A 27,428-nucleotide genomic window follows, 5' to 3' on the forward strand; every position below is an offset into this window, starting at 1 on the left:
TAGTGTAAATCACTAATGTAAAAAATGAATTTATGTAAAATGAAATAATGGAAAATGAAAAACTAACAGTGTCTGAGCGAGCGTGCTATCGTATTCCATTAAAATCTATCGCAAAACCGCTGGAAAAGGTGCTCCACCCTTGGAGCTACACATATTATCAAGGTTAAAACTAACGGCCAGATACGTTACGCACGTCCCCCAGCCAACCATGAGCGCTATAGGAGGAATTTCCCGTGTTTAAAATAGCTGCCGAGCGCAGTGCTCGCCCCGCAGCTCTCCCGGGGCCGTCAGCAGCCAAACTCGCCAGGCATGCGGGCGGCTCCGCCTTGCGGGGCTGCGCTCCCGGGGGACCGAGCCGGACCCAGCGGGGAAGAGGGGCAGCAGGTACAATAAATAAATAAATAAGAGGCGGCTTTGGGAGCAAGCTGCTTCCGAATAAAAATAAAAAAGTAAAGTAAAAAATAAAATAAAAATTAAAAAGATACGCAGATACCCCCCCCCCAAAAAAAAAAAGTAAATTATTATTTTATTATTGGAATAGGGGATAGCAAGCTGGGAGTGCCTAGGTGGACTCCCCTGCTTGCAGGTGGTGTGGGTTGCGGTCACCCCCCCGCGACACCGGCACCGCCTCTCCGGCGGGGCAGGGCTGTGGGCGGGGAGGAGCGGGGCTCGGCTCGGCTCAGCACGGCTCAGCACGGCTCAGCACGGCTCGGCTGGGCTCGGCACGGGGCTGGCAGCGGCGGGATGTTCAGCTGGCTGGGCAAGCAGGGCGGCGGGCGGGAGCGCGGCGGCGGAGGCGGCGACGTGGTGCAGACGGTGACCGGGGGGCTGCGGGACCTTTACCTCCGTAAGCTGCTGCCGCTGGAGGAGCACTACCGCTTCCATGACTTCCACTCGCCCGCCCTGGAGGAGGCCGATTTCGAGAACAAGCCCATGGTGCTGCTGGTGGGGCAGTACAGCACCGGCAAGACCACCTTCATCCGGTAGGTGGCGGACACCCGGGGGTGCCCCCCCCCCCCGGCGATGGGTGCTGCTGCGCCCCGGGGTGCCTGAGGGGCTGTGCTGAGGATGGGGGCGGCTTCTGGGTCTGAGCTTTAGCTGCTGTGTATTGCTCCTACTTCCTGCTTCAGACCCTTCTCTCGATTTCATGTTCTGCCGGGAAAGCGTAACCTCGCTGTCTACTTCCTGTTAACTTTGTATTTTTTTTTCTTTCTAAATTGTTTCAGAGGAAAAGGTGCTACTTGGCGTTAAAAGCACTGTCATCGCCGGCCATGCAACCTTATGTCCGCCCCTTCTTTCCCTAAAGAAGTTTAATACTTAGGTTGGGTGTGGGTACAGGGGAGAAACACGACAGCGGTCATGCAGTGTCCTCAGATATCTTTTTTCCCCTCACGCTCCTGTTCAATCGTGTTGAAGAGGAAACATCACTAACTGTGAATTGTACAAATATTTCACTTCTAGTTCCAAAGGTTCCTGGCAGCCTTGCTATGGCACTTTTACTTTCACAGTGCAGAAGGCTCCCCTCCTCACGCCCCACCGAGGAGCGGTGTTTCCCTTTACTCACCTTTTCAGGTGTTTCAGGTGCAGAGCCCGTCACGTTTTGTGCCTGCCTTGCAGCCAGCTGGCTGCAGGCTTGAGGTTCACCTTGCTTCTTTGCTGGTGGTTTCTGACTTCTGCTAACACGCTGAGTGGGCTTGCTCAGAGCAGCGTGCTAAAAATAGGCATAGGGCTGTAATTAAGAGAAACTTGGTTTCGGGATCCCCATTGGTAGCTGAAAGGGAGGTATGTGTTTGTGGGGCGGGTGGTTTGAATGTTTCTCGTGTTTCTCAACCCGTGCTGACTGATTCATTTTCTTCTTTACATGTATTCAAATTCTAGCAGCCCTGATAGGCTGGGTGTATTCCCAGGTAAGTGACCTTACCTGGCTTAGGGACAAAGGAAGGCAAGGGCACGGGTAATGTGGGACAGAGTGGTCTGGAACAGAGATGTACCAGAACCTGTTCTGCCTGTCAGCCGACTTGCTGTGTCATTTGCAGTTCATAGGAAATTTTTTTCCCCTCCGGTTTGCCTTGGATGAGAACTCACATTCTTGATTTATGGATGTTTGGTGTTCTGTCCTTTGCAGCTGCCCATATTTGACTGAACGTAACTCAGCATCACACTCAGGAGCACTGATAGGCCTTGCACAGCTTCACAAGTACTTCTGGTGCTGTTGCTTTGTGTGTAACTTGTTACGTCTAATCATAAAATACAGAATAATAGGGCTGACCGATAGTAATGGATGGTCTGCAAGAAGAAAGAAATATCGTTCATTACGACTATTTCCCACCTTTTCAGTGTTATTTCCCAGGGAAGTGAGACTTCACTGGTCTCTGCTGGGAGCAGATATCTGGACACATTTTGAACCCTCTGGCAACCATCAACTAAATTTGACTGATATAAATGTTAAAGATATCTTATGATTTTATCAAAATGTCTGAATGGAGGAAGCAACTTCTACTATGATGTGCCCTCCTTTTCACCCAGACACCCCTTTTTCCTGTCCCCAGTTTACATAGATCGCAGTGTGGTTTAATCCCTTACTAGATACTGGAGAATTTGGGAATTCACAGGAATTGACTATTGAGACCCTGTCTGTAATAAAACAGTTGCTATGGCTTCTAAAAGAAACACAGTCACCATTAACACCTTCCCCAGGGAAGCCAGAAAAACATTAATTATATCAGGGTTTGCTATAGAATAGGTAATAACTGTAGATAATCATTGGCTGCATCAGCATGAGAAAACTCTCCATTCAACATGGGCAGCAACTTATGACAACAGTGTAAAGGTTATGTCACAGTGACTGATATTCAAAATCCAGTTTAGAGGAAAGGAGAAAAAAGGCAAAGAAATGAGAAGTGAAATTGTGCATGTATAATAAAGGGAAGACTTACAAAAGAAGAAATACTGCAGTGGCCAGGTCAGCCACAAATTAATTTCCTCCATTGTAGGGTGATTTCCCATGTTTAAAAAAAAAAAAACAAAAAAAAAAGGCATACTCTCTCAAGATTCTTATAATTCATGGTTTATAACTGATAGGTTTTTCTAGAAAGTAGTTAGACTATATCTTTTTTTTTCTTTTTTTTTTCCAGTAGCCTTTTGGCAAGGAAGCATTATTTTAAACCTTAATTAAAACTGCTTTTTGTTTTCACGTTTCTCCATCTCATAGTCAGGAGGACACACTAGATCTATTTTTGTGTTTACTACCATGTTTGTATGTGAACCTGCAAATCTGTTTAGCTGATGAGTATTCATTTGAGATTAACTTTTTGAGGCTACCTAGCATGGGGTAATTTGTTTTAGAAATTATCGTGAGAACTTCACATTTTCATAGTTCTGACACATCCACATCCACCCAGTTCCTTCCACTCAGTCTTCATGGAAAACAGTGATCTAGTAATGACTGAATGTCCTGAGGGATTAGGATAGAAAAACAAACACTTCCAGGTTTCTGTCAGCCTTTCTGGTTTTTCACTTGGTGCTGTTGTTATTGGTTGCTCTCTGAACAATGCAGTGGAACTGGCCGGTTTCACTGTCTGAGTAAGACGTAGTGTGCTAATGCTGTTTCATTTAAGCGTCTAACAATGCCAATAACTCGAATATATCGAGGCCCAAATGGCAATACTTATATAATTGTTTTTTTAATAGGGTGGGAGGATGGGTGAGAGCCAAGTGCTTATCGTACACGTAAGCTGCTTGGCATTGTACCTGCGCAGCTTCTGTAATACTCCCAACTTCTCATGGCTGCTTTAGAGGAAGAAGTGATGAAAGGAGGGCCAGGAGAAGAGAACTGCAGTGTATCAGAGACGAGATCATCAGTGCACATTTGTAATCACCACTTTTTCTATTCTACAAGTGTAAGAGACTAAGTGTTGTTTTTTTTTTCATTTTAACATACCAAGATGAGGAAAAACAGAAGTGAATTCCTCAGCTCTCCAGATCGTGCTTTTACTTTGTTCAGAGGTCTTACTCAGAGGTTAAAATGGTAAACTTCCCTCTATTTAACTCAGCTGGAGCTGAGTTTTGTGAAAGCTCCATTTCATATCTGTAATATCTAGAGCCTGCTAATGGTGTGCCATCAGTTGTATGGCAAGAATGGGCCGCATCATTTTTTTTGTTGGATCTTTCTGAATTTGTTTGGGTCTGTAGAACTTCTTTGTTACTAGCACTATGTGTAAGTCTTATTCAAGGTATTTGGAACAGAATTCTTGCATTATAGCAAACATCTTCTTTTGTTACGTTTAAAAAAAAAAAAGTGGCGAGGATTTGTGGTAGCACGTAGTGTGGAGGTGGGCAGCCTTAGGAAAGGAGACTTAGCTTGTCTCTCCATACATCACATTGCATCCTTGCCCAGTGCTGTTCTGTCCAGCTAGCCTGTGTTCATGTGTTAGTATGGCTTAACTGAAGCATGCAGGCTTCAGATGATTATCAGTATCCGCAACTGTGAGTAATCTTTGCTATATCTGGAACTTGTAAACCAGTTTCCTGTAGTTGGGCTATAGATCTGGCAAAGGGATGTAGATGAATGTTTGCTAGCAAAGCAGAAAGTTTATAGCCCAGGTAAAAACAAAGGGTGAAGAGCAAGTCCCTTGAGTCAACAGGATGTCTGTTGTTTGATCTAGACTGTCTTTGGGACAGATGCTATTTTTAAGCATTCTTCCTGTGAATCTTTTTGAACTCCCTCTCTGCTGAAAATTCCTGAGAAGGGCATGTGGTCACAGATGCTAAAAATCCAGGTAGCTTCCTGTGCTAATATAACACTGTACAAAAACATTTGCAGTTTTTCAGTTCACAGAAGGCTGGTCTTCCCTTTTGTGTGGCTAAGTGAAACTGATATTTTCATAATGAGAGGAAGTGTGATATAGCTTGTACAACCAGCACTGAAGAAGACCTGGGGTATCTTTTTGGCTGTTTTGGTTCTTGACATGTGACTGAGCGAGTGTCTTAATGGAAAATACCTGCCTTACCAAGTGCTTGCTGTCTCTGAATAGCTGCAGCAGGCCCAGAACTCTGGCTCTTGGGTGGGACTCAGTATTTGGAAGGAGCTCTTGCCTTCCTGCATTATCTCTGAAAGCCTGGCTTTTAAAGCTGCATCTGTGAAGCTAACTTGGAAGTATCATTGCAAGTCAGTAGCGCTTTATTCAAATTTGTTCTATGTCTAGTCATTTGAATATGCAGGTAATCTGAATTTGCATTGTTCGAGTTCTGAGCTCAAAATACCATGTTGAAAATCCTGTAAGGTGCTTGACACTTTCAACTCTTTGTAAATTCTGCAAGTGTTGTGTGTGCCAGCAACTTCATGAACAGGCCATGAGATTATTTTTTTAGTCATCTAAAATAAAACTGCCATTGAAGTTCCATCACCAATGCCTGTCAGGTTCATGAGCTTTTCTGACAGGTAGCAATGATACTATAGATACTTCGGGGAATGTATTTTGCAGGAAGAACAGCCTGGAAGTCTTCTCAAGACAATGGAAAATTACGAAACTTATAAAATGATGGTAGAACAGTTATAGTGCTGTTAGATTAAGGACCAGAACAAACCTATTACTTAAAGGCCATCGTTAATCTAGACGTGCTCAAAGCTATAACTGGTGCTGTCATTGGATGTGGGACCAGCACTGACAATTTGTGCTTAGTACTTCAAGGTGATAATTTTTAAGATGGTGCTGTTGAGAATGAGGACAGTAGTACTCATACTTTCATACATTCACATTAAAGCTAAGCAGGATTGTTTGCTCATGTTTGTGAAAAGTAGCAAATGTGAGAGTGTAGGCTGGAGGCTTGGTTGATAGGCTTGTGACTTCTCTTGCTTGTCGTTTGCCATCCAGGAAGGTATGCAGGCAGGCTTTAAGTACGTATTCTGTTTCCACTAAGTTCTAGCATTTAAATATGTGCATCCTTCATTTGAGATCTTGCCAGTCAAGACTTGCTGTATCAGACTTGGCCCAATGGGCATGTGCAGTCTGTGTCTCAGCAGATTGCTCAGAGGGGGATGCATGATGGCTTCTGTCTGTACAGCATCGCCTTGATTTGGTGCATGTGGGATGTATGTTACCTTTAGCCATGGAGTTCCTATGGGTCTAACTTGTTTTACCCTGGGTATCAGAAAGTAATTGTTAATTAAAATAAATAAAATTGAATAAAAACTCCTTTTCCTCAGTCTCAAATAGAAGTAACTGTATTGTCTCCTAACTGTATTATCTCTGCTGTGGAAAGGTGAGTTCAAGGTAGTAAAAACAGTGTGTTGCAACTGAGTTCATTGAATGGTTATGTCTGTTAGCAAGCTGATGTTGCTCGTGCTGTGTTTCAGACCACTCCCTTTCAGTGCTAGCAGCACTTGTATGGGATTGCAAACATGGACAAAAAAACAGCAGTGTCTTATAGCGTAACCTACAGCACTGTGATCATTGGTAGAAGCATCCATTTGAGTGGCTCAGGTGTTGCAGGTGAGGGAATACTTTCCACCCTATTTTTGTAAAGTGACTGACTCGATGCTTTTACCTAGTTGTTGTGAAAAACTGGAATCCCTCTTTTTTTTTTTTTCCCCTAGCTAATAGAAATAGTGAAATGCAGAGAAAAATGTAACTTTATGATTCTAGTGTGTGGGTATCCTTGGGAATTTTCAAGGGCATTGGAGGTATTTGCTTTTTTCCTAGCTCTCAGTCATACATTCTCTTTATCTATTCTCCATCTCTAGATATCTACTTGAACAAGACTTCCCAGGCATGCGGATTGGTCCAGAGCCTACCACAGATTCTTTTATTGCTGTGATGTATGGAGAATCAGAAGGAAGTGTTCCTGGAAATGCCCTGGTTGTTGATCCTAAGAAGCCATTCCGCAAACTCAGCCGTTTTGGAAATGCTTTCCTGAACAGGTGAGATCTGGTTGGTTGCTGTCTTTTGATTTTAAGTCTGAATTTCTACTTGATACCACCTTCAAACATCAGTGCTGTTTACCAAGTCTTTTCTGCTGTATTCATATTGAACAGCATAAAATAAGTATTCAAGTACAAGCAGAAGCAGTGACAGTTCAAGTGCATAAAAAAAAAAAAGGCAGTACGAAGTCGCACTAGTGTACAGCTGACTTTTTTTAAGGCATTATGCTAGCTGGAACTCAAGATCGGTTTGGGCACAAGTTTCTCTGCTCAATAAAACTAATATGGAAGTACTGTTGTTTAAAAACTACCATCCAGAATACAAAAAGATCTATTTCCTTTGATGCTGTCTTGTTCCTCTGCACTGGTCCCTTAAACACTAGAGGTTTTGGAGTAACTCTTCAAAATTGTGAATTGCAGAGATATGTAAAAAGGCCTGCAAGAATGGAGAATATTTGAAGGAATATTCTTTTGAAGGATTTTTTTTTTGAATATTTGAAGGAATATTTTTTTCCTTTTGAAGGAAAAAAAAATATATTCAAGCTGTTAAGTGTATATTCAAGCAGTCCAGTAAAAAGCTTGAAAACCAGATGGTTTTCAAGCAGTGCAGTAGACCAGGATGATAGTGTTAGTTTCTGGATACCTGCTGTGTATTTGCAAAAACAGGCGGAGTTGTTAAGGAGCTGTGAATATTGTGGTAAGTAGCTTAACGTGCAGTTGGAAATATTTATTTCCATTTTGAAGTTATTAATAACTTCGGCATTGTGTGAGCAGTCGCCTTGTTTTCTTCCTGTATTTGATGGTGATTTGAGATGGAGGCCTGCTTTTGCTAGCCAATTAATCTAAATTGGTTCTCTTTTAACAATAAGCTTTCCTGTTTGGCTGATAAACACTGACATACGTGTTAAAAGTTCATCGTGTATGGTCTATCTAGCTGTGCGTATCCACAAAAGAAAGTTTATGTTTATAGCTACTTATGGTTGGCTTGGCTATCAGTTTGCTGAGAGATAATATGTGCTGTGGGAAGCTGCAGTCAGGTCCTACTTTAATACTTCTGGGGCCCCCTTTCTGTGAGGTGTATTAGCTAAATTCTGTCCTCCAGATCACTGATCTTTCTTACCCCACTAATGTATCCTAGGCTATCTATGAAAACAGCTAACATAATTATCCTGTAAATAGTATTTTTCACAGCAATCAAGTACTTACACTGAACATGTAATAAAGCTACGTGTTTGTTTGGATGAAAGATTTACATAATGATTTTTTTTAATTTCTCAATCCTACTGTTATGTTTTATGGATAAACCTAAGGTAGTACTTTTACATGGCTATGGACACTTAACAAAGCCAAACGTCCTTTTCATCTAAATGTAACGTGAGAGAAGACAGTGTCTGAGGTAATGGAGAAACTAAAATACAAACAAGAACACTGTAGCGCAATGAAGACTTGTACTTGCTAATTAGCTTCATTAACTTACTGATACTATCTTGCCACTTTTTCTGTGACCTGTTCTTATTCCCCTCCCTTGTATCTCACTGATTCTGGTAGATGTCTCTGTAAGGTTCCTGACTGTAGAAACTCGTTTTTTATTTCTCCTGTGTACTTGTAAGGAAGGTTGAGAGGGAGGGGGACAGGACCTATGTGTGCCTTTGGATGCTGACTAAAGTAAGTGAAAAAAGAACATTGCAGTATACCAGAAGGTTATGGAGAAAATCAGTACCACTGAGGAGAAACACATGGTCCTGCTTTAATCTAATGGGTGTCTGAATGGATGCAAAAAGGAGAAGTTCTTGTTTGGATAAACTCTAGATTTTCAAAAGGTAATCTTAAGGAAAAAAAAAAAATCAACAGGTGATTGGTGGTTGCAAAGTTGTTGATTTTACTTTTGCAAAAAATGTAACTTTTATGTTTTCAAGGATAGCTTAATATTGCTGGTTTTCTTTAATAATAGTCTTTTAATAATATGAAGAGCATGAAAGCATCAACATGCTGCAAGAAGTTACAGTCATCTCACTCAGCTAAACTATATTTGTAAAGCTTTTTTATTAGGAAAAAAAACATGTCGTTTAAGTAGTTTTGCTTTTTATGATGTAGCACTTGAAATCACACTTTATACAGCTTATGTAAGAAATGATAGTTCACAGCCAAGTCTCAGTGTCCAAACCAGATATTCAAATACAAGTAACATTACTGTTTTAAGTTGTCTGAAATACTAGTTTGACCTAAGATTATTAACCCACCTGTTGTCTTCAGATAATGGATATATTCAAAAAGCTACAGACAGTTAATTGTGGTTTGAGTTTATCCTTTTATTTCATATCTCTTTCTTATGTATTTTCTTCCTTTGCTACTAATGACTTCTGTCAAGTCTGCTGTGTGTTTCCATTTCTGTGGCCTGTTAGCTCCCTGTTTTCTTGCACGGCCTTTTCCAGCTGTCCGCATTTGGGCGATGCCTCCATCAAAATACTACAGCATTGTTCAGCTGAAATAATGGTGCTCCTCTTCCTGTAAGATAGCTTCAGAAACATCTCAGTGATACTAAACTGGGCTTTCTTTGAGATAGTGGTAAGAAAAAAAACAGAGATGAAAACTCAGTCATCAGAATCTTGCAAATTTGTGAAAGCTACTTCATGTTGTTCATGCTAGTGATGTATGCTTTTGTAATGGTTGTTGTGGTCAAATGTATTTTCTTTGTCACTTTTTGTGCATCCGTTGTGCTTCCACAAAATGTTTGCTTTAACACAGTGTCTCCTTTAGTCTTTAGAAAATCTTAAAAATCACTATTTTATTCAATAGTACCTCACTGTTACATTTTTAACTAAATTTCTGGGGATGATAGCTCTTTATGTTGGTCATCGAGTTTGCTTTCAGTGGTGTTTTGCAAGCTTTGCAGATGCTAGGTTGCACTGTGCACTGTGTTCTTGTCTATATGGTCTTCAATCACTACCCGATAAGAAGATTAAACTCTTATGCAAATCTTTTAAAGGCAGTTTGTGATGAAGGGCAGTAAAGTTTTTTTCAATCATGAATTATCCCAGAAGCATCAGAGTTTGGAGTGCAGGATTGGCTTGCCAGTAACTGAATTTAAGCCTTTTTTTTTTTCTTTTTAGAATGGTGCATGTGTGGCCCATGTTGTCAGCTCTTGCTACATTTGGAATTTTATCATCACCTAGATAATACAGTTCATATGGTTTTGCGGTTTTGCATGGCTTTCCACTGTTTTCCTTTCCTCTTTTTGTTTTGATGTGTTTTTTTAAGAAGCACTCCAGTTTTCTTTGTTTTGGCCGCCATACATGTTTAAAAACAAAATGGCATTCATTAAGGACTTCAAAAACTTTTCCTTTTTTTTTTTTTTAAATTTCACTTCAGTCTTTCTAAAAGCTAATACATAAAGAGGGCAAGGGACAATCTACATGTGAGCTAGAGATCATGCTAATGTTTTTTTCTCTTCTCCTTGCCTGCAGATTCCTGTGTTCTCAATTGCCTAACCAGGTGCTGAAGAGTATCAGCATTATTGACAGCCCAGGCATCCTCTCTGGAGAGAAACAGCGCATCAGCAGAGGTGAGTTGCAGGAGCTGAAAATAACTGAGCACACTGACTATCAGAGATGGTTCTAAATCTCCTTGGTCTGCCTCTATGTTTTATATTCAATCTCCCTTCTTCCTCCACCAAAAAAATAAAAATAAAAATAGTTCTGTCTTTCTCCTTCTCCGCTTAAATGAAAGGAAAGTAATGCTTGGCAGCATTCAAGTACCTGCTGCCACTTCCATAACAGTATGGAAGTGAACACGAAATATGCAGAAAATTGAGGCATCGTGTTAATCAGACACTGAAAAAGTGAGCACTTGTGTGGCAAAATTCAACGCTGACAGGGATTGTTGCTTAAAAGACTCTGGATCTTCACTGCCATCTAGAATTACTCTTCTGACTTAACAGAATATACAGCTGTTGTTTCTTTATTGTTCTGAAACTCTCTTTCTTGATGGTATTTGCCTTATCAAGTGTTTTTATGGCCTAATTGACCTGCCCTTACATACAGTAGACTTTCACCTAGACAGTGCTGAGTCATAACCTTAAGCTTTCCTTATCTGTTAACAAGGTTTTAACTTGACTAGTTGGCATTTCACCAAGGTGTTTTTCAATGTGTTAGGGATTTTTCTTGAATACATAACTTGGCATAGTGCTTATATCAAAAATGTGTTTCTGCTGTATGATGTTGAGCTTTAACCAGTATGGCTGCACCATAAGGTACAACCACGAGGTTTTAGGAGACAGCCTTGCAGTGCTCTGTTCTCTGTACCTCAAGTTTGCAGGGCAATTGCTGCTGAGGTTTAAGGTTTCATATAGTTAGATGCCAGCATTCCTGGTGTACCTGCAAGTTGCTGTACAGAGCTATTGCACGCACTGATTGTACACTGTTAACGATTAGGCAATACTGTGCTCACCCATGAAATATTTCATAGTCAGATACATTTCCTGTGTATGAATTCCAGATTTCTTATGCAGTTTGAAAACAGGTGGTTTTGTGGAGAGCAAACTTGATGTATCCTGTGATGCTGCACTGCAGGGCCTGTCTGAATGGCTTTTGGAAGGACTTCAACATACGCTACAAGCCTAATTTAGTATGTTTTGAAGTTTGAGTTGTTCGGAGGCCCTCTTTAAAACACTGCGTACAAACGTAAGCAGCATTCTACTGGATATTTTCTGTTTTTCTTAAATGTGTCTGCACTAGAGAAATTCTTGTTCTGAACTGTAACAAGGTGACAGCTTGTTGTAGGCTTCATTGTTGGAGCTGTCATTTCCTTTCACTGAAGGTGAATAGAGATGTAAACACAGGGAGTCTTTACTTGCCAGAATAGGTCTAAAAGTATTGGGTGATTCTTTAGCAGAATTTCTTTTCTGACAGCTTCAGATTTTTGTATTTCAAAATTGTACATTTTTTGTTTAAATTTTCAGTATCTTTCTATTTCATTTTAGACTTGAGTTTTTCTTATGAAACTTAGTGCCGTTTTCTAATGGATATATGTAAGATGAGATTTTTTCATAATGCAGTAATGGAATGTGACATGAAATAACACCCGATAAATATTATTACCTGCTTTCTATTCTGCATGTTGCTGGTGTCTATTCATATCCAAGTTTGTCAGTTACATTTCTAGAGAATTAATGGAAGAGTAACAACCATTCTTAGTTTACAGGACCTCAGCTTTTGCTCCTTTCACCTAGTAAAAGACTAGAAGAAAGTAAAGGTGCTCTGCAGAAATGCAGGCGATACGTTACTTCCCAGGTGTTTTATTTAGAGCTCTGTAAAGCTCGCAAGGTGTCCATAGGTGAAGGAGCCGATCATTTTCTAAAGGATCAAAAACGTACACTTAGGACAATATTCAAAGCTGTCTTTCTTTTGACACACCTTTCCTGCTCCTGTTGTCAGCTGGAGAATGTGCCAGAGGCTTCCTGCCTGTCAGCTCACTGCCTGCGTAAGTGGCTCGACGGGAATGTGCAAATGTGTGCTGGCATTGTCCCCTCAGACAATGGCTGTCCCTGTGCTGCTGCTGCCCTGTGAGTGCACCAGAAGGTTCAGCAGCATCACTGGTGATGTTCACAAAGCAGACTGAAACATAAAAGTGTGTGTGGTCTGCAAGGTTTGGAAGGAATAATGAGTGTGAGGAGAGGAGGAAGCTGAAACAATGGCTGGCAGGGTATGGGGAGGAACTGATTTGAGAAAGGGAGGAGAATTTGATTCATGACTGTTGGAATGACTGTAGGATTAAAGAAATTATTCAGAAAATGTGGTGACCTTTTTTCTTGCAGCGTTCAAGGACCACGCCTTGATAATTTTACTGCAAATGTCAATATGAATGCCTGCTGAAAGGAAAGGAAACATACATTCCTCTTTCCCCTGGGAAGCTGACTGGTACTGAACCCAAAGGAAAGGGTTTAAAGAAGCATGGGGAAAAAGATCAGAAAAAATGCACAACGTTGCTCACCTTGCATTTTTTTAGAACCAAAGTTATTAAGCGCTGTTAATTTTGTCAGTTTGGTCAGGCTTGTGAAAATGTTGTTGGGAATTCTGAAACGTGACGTACATAGTTATAGTATTGTGTCAGTCTTTTCTTTCCAGTGAGGCACTGTCTGTTCTCTTTAGGACTATACTGCCAACAAGAGTGCAGTAAGAGTGTCATCTGAGAGTGCTGGATTGAGACAGGTTTTCATTGACATAACTGGAAACTTACCCCAGGACTGGAGTGTTTAAAAAAGAATATTTAAAAAATGCTTCTTTGTGTAGGACCAAGCTGCATTTGAAAGAGTGGGACAGTTTAGATGCCTGCTTGTTGCATAACAAGAAAAGAACAGCAGGCTTTTTTGGGGGGAATAGCTGTTCTTGTCCAGGTCCCAAATGTGTGTGTTTGTAGCCTTGTTTTTATGGTAGTTGTACTGTACCAGTGGGTGGGATCGCTCCACACTCTGTCCACCCCTGCTTCATGAACTAAGTGACTAATTGTTGTCTGGACTTGGCAGCTCCTCATTGCAGCACTCATCCAAGAGGTAGCTCACTGCTGCAGTAACACGAGCCACAGGGCTGGAAGAACTGGACAATCTGCCTGTCCCTCCTTGCAGAGGATGGGTGGAACCCATCAAGTCTCCCTGATTATCTTCTGAATTGTAGAAGATTTGGGAGATGGTATTAGGGCAAGTTGGAAATTATTTACCTTAGGCCCCAAAGGGAAAGTCTATCATTTGTCTAAATTTTTATTACTGACTGACACAGAAAATCAACCCACACTTGCGCTGGATGATTGCATAGTTTTATCTTTGAGTAGAGCTGGTGGCTGTCATGTGCAGGACGTGTACTTTGCCCTGGGCCAGTAACACATGAGAGTTCATAATCATTGTTCTCATCAGTGGTTGCAGAGCTGGTAACCTTGCACGGTCTCTCATCAACTTTTTCATCTCATTGTTTTCATTGTTTTCTTTTGCTTCATCTGGCTCCCTGTTGAGCCCCTTGCTGATGCCTGACCTTTGTGCCTGTGCTGGATGCACTGTCTGCCTTCTTCCTTGCAGCTCAGGATGAGCTTAAGAGCTCTTCAGTGCTGCTGGTGGGTTGCTGCTCTTCTTCATCCTTTAGCTGAGTATGAGGGTGACTTGTGACTTTCTGATATGTACTTGTAAATAGACTTTGTAACTCCTGAGACAGATAATAGCTGACAGCAGGTGTGGGGACAAACCTTTGAAGAAGTAGGAACAGTAGGGCAGCAAAAGGCTGAGAAGCACCAACACTGATTTTTTTTCTTTTGGTCATGTTTTCCATACTGATCTGTGTTGAACTGGTACTGCTCAATTTTGAAAATCCAACTCCATGCATGTACACTGCATGTGACAGGATCCTAAGTGCATTGTGACCCAGTGCTCTTCTATGCTTCCTTTAAAGAACATTGCTTTGACTGATGGAATAGATGCTGCATTGCACACTCTGTGGGGACAGGATAGAAAAATCATGAAGTCAACTATGTGGAAACTCTTGGCTGAAATGTTTAAGTATATATTGCTGCCCTGTAGTTCAGATATACTCTTAATACTCTAACTGCTGAATCTATGGAAATGGATTCACTTGTAATTGCAAGTTTTCGTTAAAATGAATAGATTGTCAGATCTTAGTTATTATCTTTTTCTTACCAGTTTTAAGCAAGCAGATTTTTCTTCCCAAACCAAATGCTTCATTAACTTTTATTTCATTCATATTCAAAAGAAATGTTTGTTTACATATTCTTACTGAATATGCAAATTGTAGTTCAAAATCCATCAAATGCATGCTGGGAATTTATATATTTATTTATTTAGCCAGCCCTTTAAGTCCACTTTGTACCGTTAGTGGAAAACTTACTAGAATTTAACTAGTTTCATTTTGCAATTTTACATATTTAATTTCGAGCAGATTTCCTTCTACATATATAAAGTCCAGAACAGGTTGTTGCATAGTTCAGATTTGTGCAGTGATGCTACTATGTTGTGCAGAGAAGTAGCATAAGATTCTTTTCTCCCTTTCTTTCCTGCTAAGTTCTTATAGAGATAAATTATAGTGATTCGTAGCGATTTTGATAAATTGTTTGCGTTAACTGAGAAGAGCTCTCTTCCAGATGTGTTTTGTGCAGCTCTCCTCCTTGCCCCCTTTCATCTCCTTTTGTCCTCCTTTTCATCTCTTGTTCATCTCTTCTAGAACTGGTCACAGAAAAGAATGTAGGAAATCCGGAAAGGACAGGGTTTTTGCACTTTTAACAAAGTATTTATTTTAATGGGAAAGGTGGTGGTTTTGTTGTTGGTAGTGACGGTGTTTAGCCAGTTAAAAAGCCTGACCTGCATCCTTTTGGTCCTAATAATACCTTATTACCACTGCCTTCTCCATTCTGTTTGATATGACTGTGCTGGATTTTAGTGGCAGTGGGTGGGAAGACAGGTAACTGGGGACACTTTCGTACTGTTAACTAGAAATTCCAGATTTCATTTCATATGCTAATTGTCATTTTTAAACAAAAGATTTAAGACTGAGTTCTTCCGTATGTTGATAAGCATGTACAAGTATGCTTCGTGAGAAATCTGGAATTCCCCATTTTTCCTATTTTTCTCCTTGTTTTCTAATAGAGCTTCGCTAGGGCCAATAGAAAAAGCTGATTTTCTTTTGGGTTAAAAACCAACAACTTGAAGGTATAGTGAATAATGACTTCACTGAGCCAGCATTGTTTTAAGCAAAGCTAAGCGACTTCACAATGTCCCCTTATCCTTTTATTTAAACGGTGTAAAAGATGCTGGGCAGAATGAGGAGTGGAGAAGAGTTTTGCTTGTGTTTGGACAAGAAACATGGAGTATTTAGCTAACTGGCTCATGTATGAGTAGTTTAAGTGGTTTTGTTTGCTGGGGGAGTGCAGGTCTGAAGGCCTGTATTACACAGTTGAGAAATGACCAACAATGCCCTGGAGAGTTCACTGGTGATAACTGAGCTTTCTTTGTTGTCAGTGCTTAAATATCTGCTTCTGGAGACAAAAGTGTAATTTCTATTTGGGTTACTTTACAACAGTCCTTGCATTTTGACTGCTGCCTCTTTTAGTTTGTGTCTCTTTCTGAGAGGAAAAATAGGGCCAGAATATCATCTCCCAGTCAGACCTTGCTGTTCTTCACTCAAACAAGATGAGTCATGTGCATGCCAAGCCCAACGCCACATCATTTGTGGTGACTCTTTGCAGATTAAATGTGTCACTTCTGAATAAGGATTTCCTGAATACTGTTTGCTGTGTGGATTAGGCTACCTGTTGCATTTAAAAAAGCATTCAGACAGGTGCTACAAAAAGGCTTTCCTTCAGAACATCAAAAAGTCTCTCTCAGATGATCAGAAAGGTCGCTGCCTGTTTGTGTTCGGTAATGTGTCACATCCTCAAGGCCATCAGCAACACAGGCTCATTACTGGTAAACTGGATTTCCCAGTTTGCTGTGGCAGAAATAACAGCAAGTGTTGCAGTGCAAAGTGATAAGAGTTTGGAAATGGTTTTAAAATCCAAAAATTTTTGGTTGCTGTTTTAGACTGGGGTGCTGCACTTGCAGCCTGTTACTATGGGCACACAGAGGTACCCAAGTGGCCAGTGTTAACAGTGAGAAGAGAGCTTGTGACAAGAGCCCCACAAACCTTCTTAGCTTGCTCTCCATGCTGAAGTCAGAACCTCTCGGAAGAGGCAAACATGGGTGTGAGATGATATTTCACAGCAACGTGAAAGATAGCAACGTAGATAATGGATGGCAAGGTTCAGGAAAATCAAGGTTAGTAATCAAAAGAAAAGGTGGTAATAATGAGACCTGTCTAAGGACATGTAGGATACAGTTGTCTTGACCTGTCCACAGATACTCTCCTCCAGGTGGTCTGTCTCCCTTTTTCCTCTTGGCAGATGCTATGATACCCTTGTTCTGCACCCCCATCCCTACCTTCTGAGACTCACTGCTCCCAACAGGAGAACTGATAGTGCGTTCTTTCCTCAGGCTACGACTTCTGCCAAGTCCTCCAGTGGTTTGCGGAGAGAGTCGACCGCATCATTCTCCTCTTTGATGCCCATAAGCTGGATATATCTGATGAGTTTTCAGAGGCTATAAAGTCATTCCGGGGCCAGGATGACAAGATTCGAGTGGTGCTTAATAAGGCTGACCAGGTGGACACACAGCAGCTGATGAGGGTCTATGGTGCACTCATGTGGTCCCTGGGAAAGGTGATCAACACTCCAGAGGTGCTGCGGGTCTACATTGGCTCCTTCTGGGCCCATCCTCTCCGAAACACAGAGAATCGAAGACTCTTTGAGGCAGAGGCACAGGATCTTTTCCAGGACATCCAGAGTCTCCCGCAGAAGGCCGCAGTGCGGAAGCTCAATGATCTCATTAAGAGGGCAAGACTCGCAAAGGTAAGAAAATATGCCAAGTTAATCGAATGAGCAATCTCTTCTGTCTTTTCCAGTGTGTCCTTTCTCATCTTTCCCAATCTTTGTACTCATAAAATGTGTGGTTTTCAGTAAATGGATTGCATTGTCAGTTTTACATGGAAGAGGTCATAGAGGCAAATGGGAGGAAATAAAGACTTGTACTGGGGTGCCTCCCTTACTTTAGAGAAAGACATCAAATCTTTTTAGGCCATTAAAACTATTGTTTGCTGGGAGGGGAGGTGCAAAATTTTTATGCTGCACTTAACTTAAGATTAACATTAAACATTAACTTAATGCTGCTTTTTGAAGATAAACCACTTTCTTTTTGTCGTGCTCCTGGTGTTATGGCATTAAAAACTGCTATTAACTGAATCTGTTTTGTATACATTTCTGTCAGCTTTTTATTTTCCTTCATTACAATCATTTTGGAAATGGAAAGGTATCAGATCATTTTTAGGTGTTTCTATGTAACATAAAATAAAAACAGATAAAGGTGAATACAAAATACAGTGCTCAAGGGGCTTGCTTATCAGTCAGCTCTGGAAGGGGAATAAACTGTTTATCTGCAGGACAGCAGCAATGTAATTCTTACAGTGTCATACTTCTGTCTTCTGCACTGAACTTGAAGTACTGAGTCAAAATTACAGCATTGCGTAGTATTTTTGTCCAATGTCTCTACCTCTGTGTTCTGAATCCCTTCTAAAACATGTGCAGCAACCCAAAACAAAAACAAACTGTTAACTTGCTGTCAAATTTGGATATTTTTGTTGTTGCTTGTTCGTGTTTTTTTAAGTCCTGTGACTCATATCCCATTCTGATGAGAATTATTCTTATCTTTAAGAAACACATGTGCTCATTTGCAGGCCTTAGACTGCTTAGCCATACCCATGTGAAACTGTCAGTGCTTGTGAACTATAAACGTACTTTTCTGATTTTGCTAGAAGAATTATTTTAAACATAAGACCATAAAATTACTTAAGATTATTTATAAACTCTCTTGGAAATATCCCCGTTTCATCAATTCTGTCATTCTGGAGGACGTTCACATCTGCCCGATGAGAAAATTTCATGGCTTTATGCAGAAACTATGCTTCTTTATGCTGTCTATTTTTATCTGCTCTGTAGAAATTTGAGTGTATCTGTAATTAAAATGCATGCATTCCCTTTAGATAGGAGGAAGTGGTGTTGAATGTGTATGGTCCATTTTTGCTTAGCTACTGTTCTGTTAAGTCAAACGTGAAAGTTTGGTTCTTAAGACATTCAAAGAAACATTGGTTACACCACTTCTAGTGAATAGTGAATATATCTTTTTTTTTTTATCCAGTAAGCTTCTAAATGAGTAAGTAAAGGAATGTGACCACACTTTCCTTGCATAGGTTATGTGTAAGGTTTTTCCAGAATAAAATAAGGCACGTTCTGTGGTGTTTTGGTGGTAGTTAATTATTGTACACATCACCATATCTGCATAATCATGTTTTTCTACTGCTTCTCTTTTGTGGTAATCTTTGCCCATTACTCAAATTTTCAGCTTTTTTATATTCTATGGTATGATAATGATAGACATTCTTAATTTTATATTTTTTTCTCTGTGTGTGAAAATTGTGTCTGGGAAACAGCTGCATCTTTTGTTTGTTTGTTTTTCAAATAAAGAAAGGTTTGAGTTCTTTAAAAGACTCATCCTGTTACAGAGGCCATTTGACTTCAGTGGTCCTTCCTAGGTCAGAGCTTAAGAAGGCATGTTCATTACTTCAAGTTGTAATGGAATGTATGTGCATTGCTTCTAAAAGAAGCCTGACCTAGCGCTTCCCTCCCTTGTGCAGCATGAGTATCTGTGCCTACACGATGAATGGAATAAATGAATTCACCCCAGTGAGAACAAATGCAACCCACAGTTTCTGTCCTGGACCAGCTCACTTGCTGTGTGGCCACACAGATCCCTTTTGTTGGTGAAAGGTGGTGGGAGGGTGGCAAGGGAAGAGATGAATGGTTTGAGGGTAAGGGTGGAAGGAGGGTACGTGGGCAGGGTGGATACTTTGATGGCAGTGTTGGTTCATCTTGATCACAGCAGATGAAAAACTCAAAGAGGTCTGCAAGTATTGATGTGTTTTAGGGCTTGTCATCCTAAATTAATGCCTTCCCTAGTATGCTGGAATGGCTCTGCTTTTCTCCCAAGGCTTTGCAGGGCAGCCAAGGTATGCTGTTATTATAGCATACTAACTGCTCTGTCATCCTTTTGTGGCTACATAAATATAGACTATGTGCTCACTTCTCTGGGAGTAAAAAGGTAGGAATGCCTTGTCACTTCAGTTAGATAGCCCTACCACTTAACATGCTTGGATTACTCAAGCCATTATCCCATTGCTTCACTCAATAATTGGTAAGACAAGTAGAGTTACAACTCTCCACCGTTGAGACAGATAGACTAGTACAGCTGATTTTTTTCTGCGTGATCCAGGAATGTAAGTGACAGGGCAGCATTTTAGGACCTTGCTTTTGTTCTCGCTGTTGGTACCGATACAATGGTGTACAATGCTCCTTCTTAAACTGTGCTTTTTTTTTTTCCCAAGTGTGTATATCTTTATTTTTTTTAATGCAGTTGCTTTCTCTCAGCCTCTCAAAGGACTACTGAAAGCAGCAAAAGTTAGTTGACACCTCTTTCTGTAAACATGAGGTTCAGCAAACAATTGCTGATAATATGTTGTCCTTCAGATGACTTATTTTTTGAGATGACTTTATTCATTCTGTTTCTTTTTATGACCTGGGTGAAGCTTATATGAGCAGTAGTATTGATTTCAACTTTGCTTCTTCTTAGGTACATGCTTATATCATCAGTTACCTGAAAAAAGAAATGCCCTCCGTTTTTGGAAAAGAGAACAAGAAGAAGGAACTGATCAGCAGGTTACCGGAGATCTATGGCCAGCTGCAAAGAGAATATCATATCTCAGCAGGGGACTTTCCTGAAGTCAAAAAAATGCAGGTAAAACAATAGATTACAGTTCCACTGAAATAACATTAATTTTCTGACACGATTGAGAAATTAGAAAAGATAGAACAGAGCATCTCAGCGTTATAGTTTGGAGCCTTCAGGCAAATGGCAAAAGAGCAGAAGTGACAGGCACTGGTGTTAGCATGACTTGGAAGCAGTGAAGATGATTGATAATTTTCTTAGTGTGTGTGCATCCCCAGATACAAAACTGTAGAAATTGCCATAAGGAATCAAACCTTCTGTCCTTTTAGTCAATATTTGTTTGCTATTGGCAGATAGTACTTAATGTTTTAGAAGATGGTACAAATAAAATGTTAGAGGACTCCTATGGGCTAAGCTGTTTCTTGATTTGTGTCCTAAATGTGGGTATTTATATCACTTCTGTAATTCTGTCAGGTATTTGGGTAGGTGAAGATGCCCATAGTCACACATCATTCATATTTACCCTTCTCTGTTCTTGCTCTTACTGATGATGTTTGCCATTGAGTAACAAAGGCAATAGGTTACCTGAAAAGTCCAGCTTTAAAGCTGCTGCTTCTGAAAACCATGATTTTCTGTTTTTTTCCTGTCCTTTTGAGCTGTATTCTGTGAAGAAAAAGTAGCTCTCAATTTATACTTTTATTGTTATTTTAATATCTCTTACCTCTTTTTTCTTTCTTGAACTCTGTGCAAATCTTACTACCTGCTTTTTGTCACTTTCTTTAGGGAACGACAGCTATGCTGTGTTAGCCATGCTTTTCAATTTATTCCTCAAGCCTCAATTTGCAATCTTTTGATCTCAGATCATAGGCTTCTTGAATGATCTTTGAATTAGAAGATATCTGATCTTCCAAGTTGATGTACTTGAGAATAGGAACTTGCAGTTTGGGCTGACCTTGGCTAGTCAAGCATGTGATGGAGAATATTTTTCAGATTGATATTTGCACATTATTCTGACCATTTATGTGGTATATCTACACTGCTAATCATAAAGAGTGATGACTAGCTGTCGCTGTCTTCATTAACCTAACCTATCTATAGGGATGCACAAGTTTATTTTACGGATTAAAATATTTAACTTAGGGATCAGTTGTTTGCATGAGACACTAATTTATAGATTTAGTACAAGATCTATTACATCTAGATTTTCACAAGCAGAATAGTTGAGGAAGGATTTCATGAAGTTAGGTTTTAGAAAGGGATTCGCATGGAAAAAGTGCAGTTTTTCTTTCTTTGCCTCTTTCCTTTGTGATAGGAAAAGAGAGAATGAGTGACTTGTCAGTTTGGATATTGAAACAAAGTTTGCACAGAACTTTATCAGACTAATAATGTATATCACTAAGCCTCAGCAGCAGATGGCAGCAAATATATACATGAGAGATCATTCATTTCTGTAGTGAGGGGAAAAAAACTGAGAAAACAGATAGCAAACTTGACCTTTACTTTCTAAGTTACTGTATATCATAAATTTTCGCTGAACAGTTGCTGTAAATCAGGTGATTGTGCACAAACTTCACCTGAATGGAGTGATTGTTGTTCACTGGCAGTATTTCCTTTAAGAAATGTGAAGTTCTTTGTGCAGGGGTGAAGCAATTTGTCTGTACTTCAAGTTTCTTGGTTTGTATTGTTACAGTTCGGCTATGTAGGGGAGCAGCTCCCTGAGATAGATGGGATTTGTCAAAGCAGTTTAACAGTTTTCTTTTTGTTTTTGTCTGTTTCCACTGTAACTCTTCTTTCCTGGTTAGCCTTTTGCATGTAGAAATCAATAAATAACTGCCTAAACAAAATTTAATTTTTAATTTTTCTGACGTGAAATATGCTTGGGCTTGTGTTGAAATAGCACATATCACCTAGTTAAAAATCTCACTGAGGTTGGTAGGAGTTTATACACAAGATGATAACTCTATAAATGACTTGATGACTTCTGGCAGCACTGCTATAAAAATGTTGCTGCTGTTACCCCAGCTCAGTGTTTTTTTTTATTATTATTATTATTGGTAAAGGACATTGCTTCATGACCTAGTTACAAAAAAGAAGTTTAATCTGTAAAATGAGATGAGACCTGCAAACTCTTGAATGTATTTGCTAACTTTAAATGCTTGCAGAAGGGCTAGCAGGTCTAAGGCCCTACTTGCATACTTTCTTTGATGTTTGGAAGAAAATCATCAAATGGAAAGTTGTTAGGTAACATCACCTATTCTTATGCACAGCCATTTTGAAAACTGTTGTAAATGCAATTGAATAGAGGAACACTTGCAAAATTGTCTCCGTATATTTGATCAATGTATTAGGTGTGATATGTATGTGTCCACCTTGCTTATCCTTCAAGAAAAAATTGAGTTTCAGTTGTGGGATCTATTTCAAAAGATTATTTTCATTTGAAGCCCGTTCCTTAACCAATGTAACACCAGACTGATCTAGTGGTAGGTTTCCCTGACCATGGCAGGGGAGTTGAAATTAAATGATCTTTAAGGTCCCTTCCAACCCAAACCATTCTGTGATTCTAACCTTTTCAGTGTATTGGAAGTTTTTCTAACTGCTGTCACTGAAATGTTTATATCTTTGACAGGAGCAGCTGGAGACTTGTGACTTCACTAAATTTCACTCTTTGAAACCAAAGCTTATTGAAGCTGTGGATAATATGCTGGCAAACAAGATTGCCTCCCTGATGAGCCTGATCAGCCAGGAAGAAAGCAATATGCCCACAGAGTTGGTTCACGGTGGGGCATTTGATGGCACCATGGCAGGACCTTTTGGCCAGGGATATGGAGAAGGTGCAAAGGAAGGAGCTGATGAAGAAGAATGGGTTGTTGCCAAAGATAAACCTGCTTATGATGAAATTTTCTACACTTTATCACCAATCAATGGCAAAATATCTGGGATCAATGCAAAGAAAGAGATGGTGACTTCCAAACTACCCAACAGTGTCTTGGGGAAGATCTGGAAACTCGCAGATTGTGATGGTGATGGGATGTTGGATGATGAGGAATTTGCATTAGCAAAACATCTCATCAAGATAAAACTGGATGGGTATGAACTGCCTGGCACACTGCCTTCGCACCTGGTGCCACCATCTCACAGGAAACCTTTGCAGACAGCAGAGTGAAAAATATTAGGAGAAGAATGAGGATTTTGGATGTCTTTCAATGAATGTGTTGAAACTACCGAAATTTGAATTTAGGCTTAAATCTTCAAAACTCACAGCCCATTTCACGCAAGTTACTGAAATTAGAAGCATAGTAGCAGGGAAACATTTGTGTAGTAGTCCCTGCTGACCTTCACTGAGACATGCTTATCACAAGTGCCTTGTATAGATCTATCATAATGCGTGGATGGTAAGGTGAAAATGTTTCTGTAGTGTTGCTTCCATATCTTGCTGCCTCTACAGCCATAAAGCAGAAAAAAAAAGTATGAAATCACTGATCTTCACCAAACCTAAGCACTTAGCAACCATGGGTTACTCCAAACTATTTATTTTAGTTAGTGCAAGGAAGCTCTAAATGTTATATTCACCTGCCTGTGAGAGGAACATTTTCTACACTGAAAGCATACTTTAGGCATCAAGTGAATGTCAACATTTCTATAGGTTAAGAAAAAGCAGATATAAAAAGAAATTTAAATTTTTGTTCTATTTTTTTGTTGTTGTTCTTATTTAATTTGGGAGTAGAGAAAGAGTAAAGTTGTGGCAAGAATATTAAGTGCTCAGAATATGAGCAGGCTTATTTTAAAACTCTGGTGCTTATAGCTAGAAAGTACAAAATATTAAAATGATTCTTTCAGTCTGTCATCACTGTCTTATCTGAAGAGCTGCTGCTGCAGTTTTGTACAGCACTGTATACTCAGTATTATCTTTAAAAGAACTGAATCTCCTTTGTTCCTTGGATTTGGTGTTTCTTTTGAGGTTTCAGTTTAGCTGCGCTGCAAATTCCTGAATTTTTCAAAGTCAGAGCAGAATGTTTCCATTGAAATAAAGTTTCCATTGAAATAAAGCCTCATATAATGTTCAGAAAAAGTGCATTGTTCAAAGTCAGCATCTTCAAAGCATGTTGAATTGTCTTGAGAAATTTCCATGGGTATTTAATTTTTATTTACAGTTAATTATACAGGTATCTATATTATCTTATACTTTTTTTTTAAAGTGAGGTTTTTTAGCTCTTTTGCCAGCAGCTAGCTGACAACCACTGAAGAGAGATTTGATTGATATGGTGGCAGATTTGAAAGCTGGGGCCACTAACAGAAATCTTTACATTGACTGAAATAAGTTATAGACTGGTCCCTTCAAATATTATTCCTTTATTAAAACAAAAAGAATGGATTATTAATTGTCATTTTTCTAATGACAAAATCAAATGTTGAACCTATTGGCTTACTGCTGCTTCCAACTGATTTTACCAGTACCTTAAAAGAAAGTAATTTTACCTTAAAAGAAGGTATATTTTTGGTCCTGTGAACCTGTCTTTTGTGGAGGGCCACTTCTTTTCTGAAATCAAACTTGGCTATCATTGTAGGTCTATGTATGTGAACAAGAATTGACTTGTACTCCATTTGTAGTATGAAATGTCCTACATATCAAAGGTACTGTAACTTCAGGCACTTTTTCTTTGAGTCTCAATAAGTATTAGCAGTAGTGCCTTCTGAGACAGAGCAAGCCAAAAAGTGTTTAAGCATCTTTGCAGTGGGGGTAGGGAGGGAAGTAATTTGAGTGTTGTCTCTGAGTTAAGACTTCAGTCACATTTACATGTTGAGATCTGTAGGTGTGATCTAAGAAGAGCCTCAGCTTTTTCTTCAAATTGTATGTTTGTAGGTTGTCAGTCGGTTTTCATACTTCAAATCTTTCTGGACATCTTATCTTTCTGCATCATTTCTATTCTAAAGTGAAATTACCATGAACTTTGCTAGGACTCTTCCATGTGAAAACAATGAAGCTATTTTAAATGGTGACAGAAGAACACCTTCACCTTGCCAGGCGTCCGGGCCTGTGTCAAGGATATCCCAGCACAGTTAATCATTCTTGAGGACTTGCTTGCTTTGTCTTATTCTTAGTTTTTTCTCTTATAATTCAAGTGTACCAACTTTATTTCTGTTAGACCTATGGTAGGAGCCAGATTAGCCTTAGCACATCTCTGTGCACTTCCGTAGAGCTGTGAAACTTGACCATGAGTCTACCTGTGTGACCGCGTGTCTGCAGAGTAACTGATTCTCTATGTAATTTATTTTTAGTTGAACAAAAAGTATTATATAGACTTTGCAAGGGGTGTTAAAAATCAGGCTGTTAGTTTGTGGGTAGTTTTTGTACTCAGTGACAAGTTTGTACACTAATGACCAACCAGAATAGCTTTGCAAGGAAAGCCACCAGGAGAAAGAAAACTTCTGTGTTGTGCCTAATGTAGAGTGGGCAAAGCTGACAGGATCTTGGAAGCTGCTGATCTTCCAACTCTGTTGTACTTACCTTGCTCTTCTGCTGCACAGGGTTCCAGGGTGGGCCTGTGTTTGAATTCCCACCACGTGTGGCTTCCAGGAGTGATGCTCCAAGTGTTTTGGAGTCGTGTGATCCCATGCCAGTAGAAATATCCTTCTGTAGCAAAGGGAGAGGAGCAGGATAGTTTCTCAGTGATTTATATATATTTTTTTCTAGTTTTACTGGTAGTAAAATGGAGAATACAGCCTTTTTTTTTTTCAGACTCTGTGAGAATGTGCTAACTTGGACTTAGAGGGGACAAATTGAAACGCATTATTTTGATAATTTAAATATTTTCTTTAGATATAGTTGAAAAGTTTTGCTCTTTTCCTGCAAGACTTGAAGGGGAAGGGGAATGCACAAAGCATGTATAAGAGTAGAGGTGGATTCACTGTTGATCTGGAGGAGTAGGAGCATTTCAGGACCAGCATGCAATGAATGCATATCTAGATATGTGGTGCAGTGCACTGGCATGTTAACAGAAGTCATAATTAGTTGATAGGAATTCAAGTACATTTCATGTGGACTTTAAACTGCAGTTTCATGTGCAGCTAAACTAATCTAGTAGAGTGCTGTTGCTCAGGGGAAGCAATATGGATAGTGCTCTGCTGAGTTAGTGAGACAACATGTAAGGAGCGTGAGGAGGAGAGAAGGGAGCAGGATTACCTTCTCATGAAATTGTGTTACTGGGAAGAGCGGTATGAGGTAATCTTTGTTGTTCATTTGATGTTGTTATTAATCTCTGCTCAAGAAAGAACAGGATCTTGGATTGGTTGGCCATTTTATGCCAAGGATTTTGATTACAAATGCTGAAGGATCATTCAAAACTGTCAAGAATTCATTCTGTGAATTTAGTGCTCATTGGTGTAGTCTGCTGCTGTAAACCAAAGTAGACACTGCTGCTTTTACCTCTTTTCTAGCTGTTCTGCAACAGTTTTAATTCCCAACTGAAATTTTGTTCCCACAGAAATCAATTAGATTTTTGTTTGGAAGAAAAAATGTGAGACAACTGTTCAAAACCACACTACAGGACAGCAAGACCCTTTCAAAACTGTGACAGGTTGAAAATGGAGAGTTTAGAAAGATCTTTAGGTCAGGATGAGGTCCTGCTCCTTAGTTAAGAATGGTGTAGACTTGCATGGAATATGGTATCAAAGCAGTGGTATCCAGTCCCTGATTTTTCAACATCATTTATCTCCAGTACTTGAAGGGCACACTATTTTTCTTCTCACTTTTTTCCCTTCACCATGTGCACTCAGTTCGATGGCTCTTTGTATTGTTGGAATTCAAGCAGAGAATTTGAAGTGTATGTTTTCTTTTGTATGTGTAACTTAGCATGGAGAGAATGAACACGAACTTCTTGTACTTCACATGCACACCTTTTTGAATGCTTTTGTTGAATACTGTGTTTTCCCCTTAAAGGCACTCAATTTATTTTTGAGGGAGTTTGATCTGTGCAGAGCGCTTCACTTTGTCCAGCTAGGCAAACAAAGCTGTAAGTTCATTATTGTTGCACTTTTTATTACACAATAAATTCCTTGCAGATACTGTAATATATTTTAATATGCTTTGTAATCATTTTTAGAAAGTGGTGATAAAAACTGCTGATTTAATAAACTAATATTGAACTACCT

The 27,428-nt window shown here is 39.8% G+C and overlaps 1 protein-coding gene across 1 annotated transcript; it reads left to right on the forward strand.

The window, feature by feature from the left end:
* Positions 1-550: 550 nt before the first annotated feature.
* Positions 551-27,428, forward strand: EHD4 (EH domain containing 4). The gene is made up of 6 exons (XM_083837568.1): positions 551-983; positions 6,743-6,919; positions 10,384-10,481; positions 16,941-17,353; positions 20,184-20,348; positions 22,906-27,428. The coding sequence occupies exons 1-6, from the start codon at positions 745-747 to the stop codon at positions 23,440-23,442; spliced, it is 1,629 nt and encodes a 542-aa protein (XP_083693694.1). The 5' UTR covers positions 551-744; the 3' UTR covers positions 23,443-27,428.

The sequence above is a fragment of the Anser anser genome (genome assembly GCF_964211835.1).
Source record: "Anser anser genome assembly, chromosome: 5".
In the NCBI taxonomy this organism is placed as follows: domain Eukaryota; kingdom Metazoa; phylum Chordata; class Aves; order Anseriformes; family Anatidae; genus Anser; species Anser anser.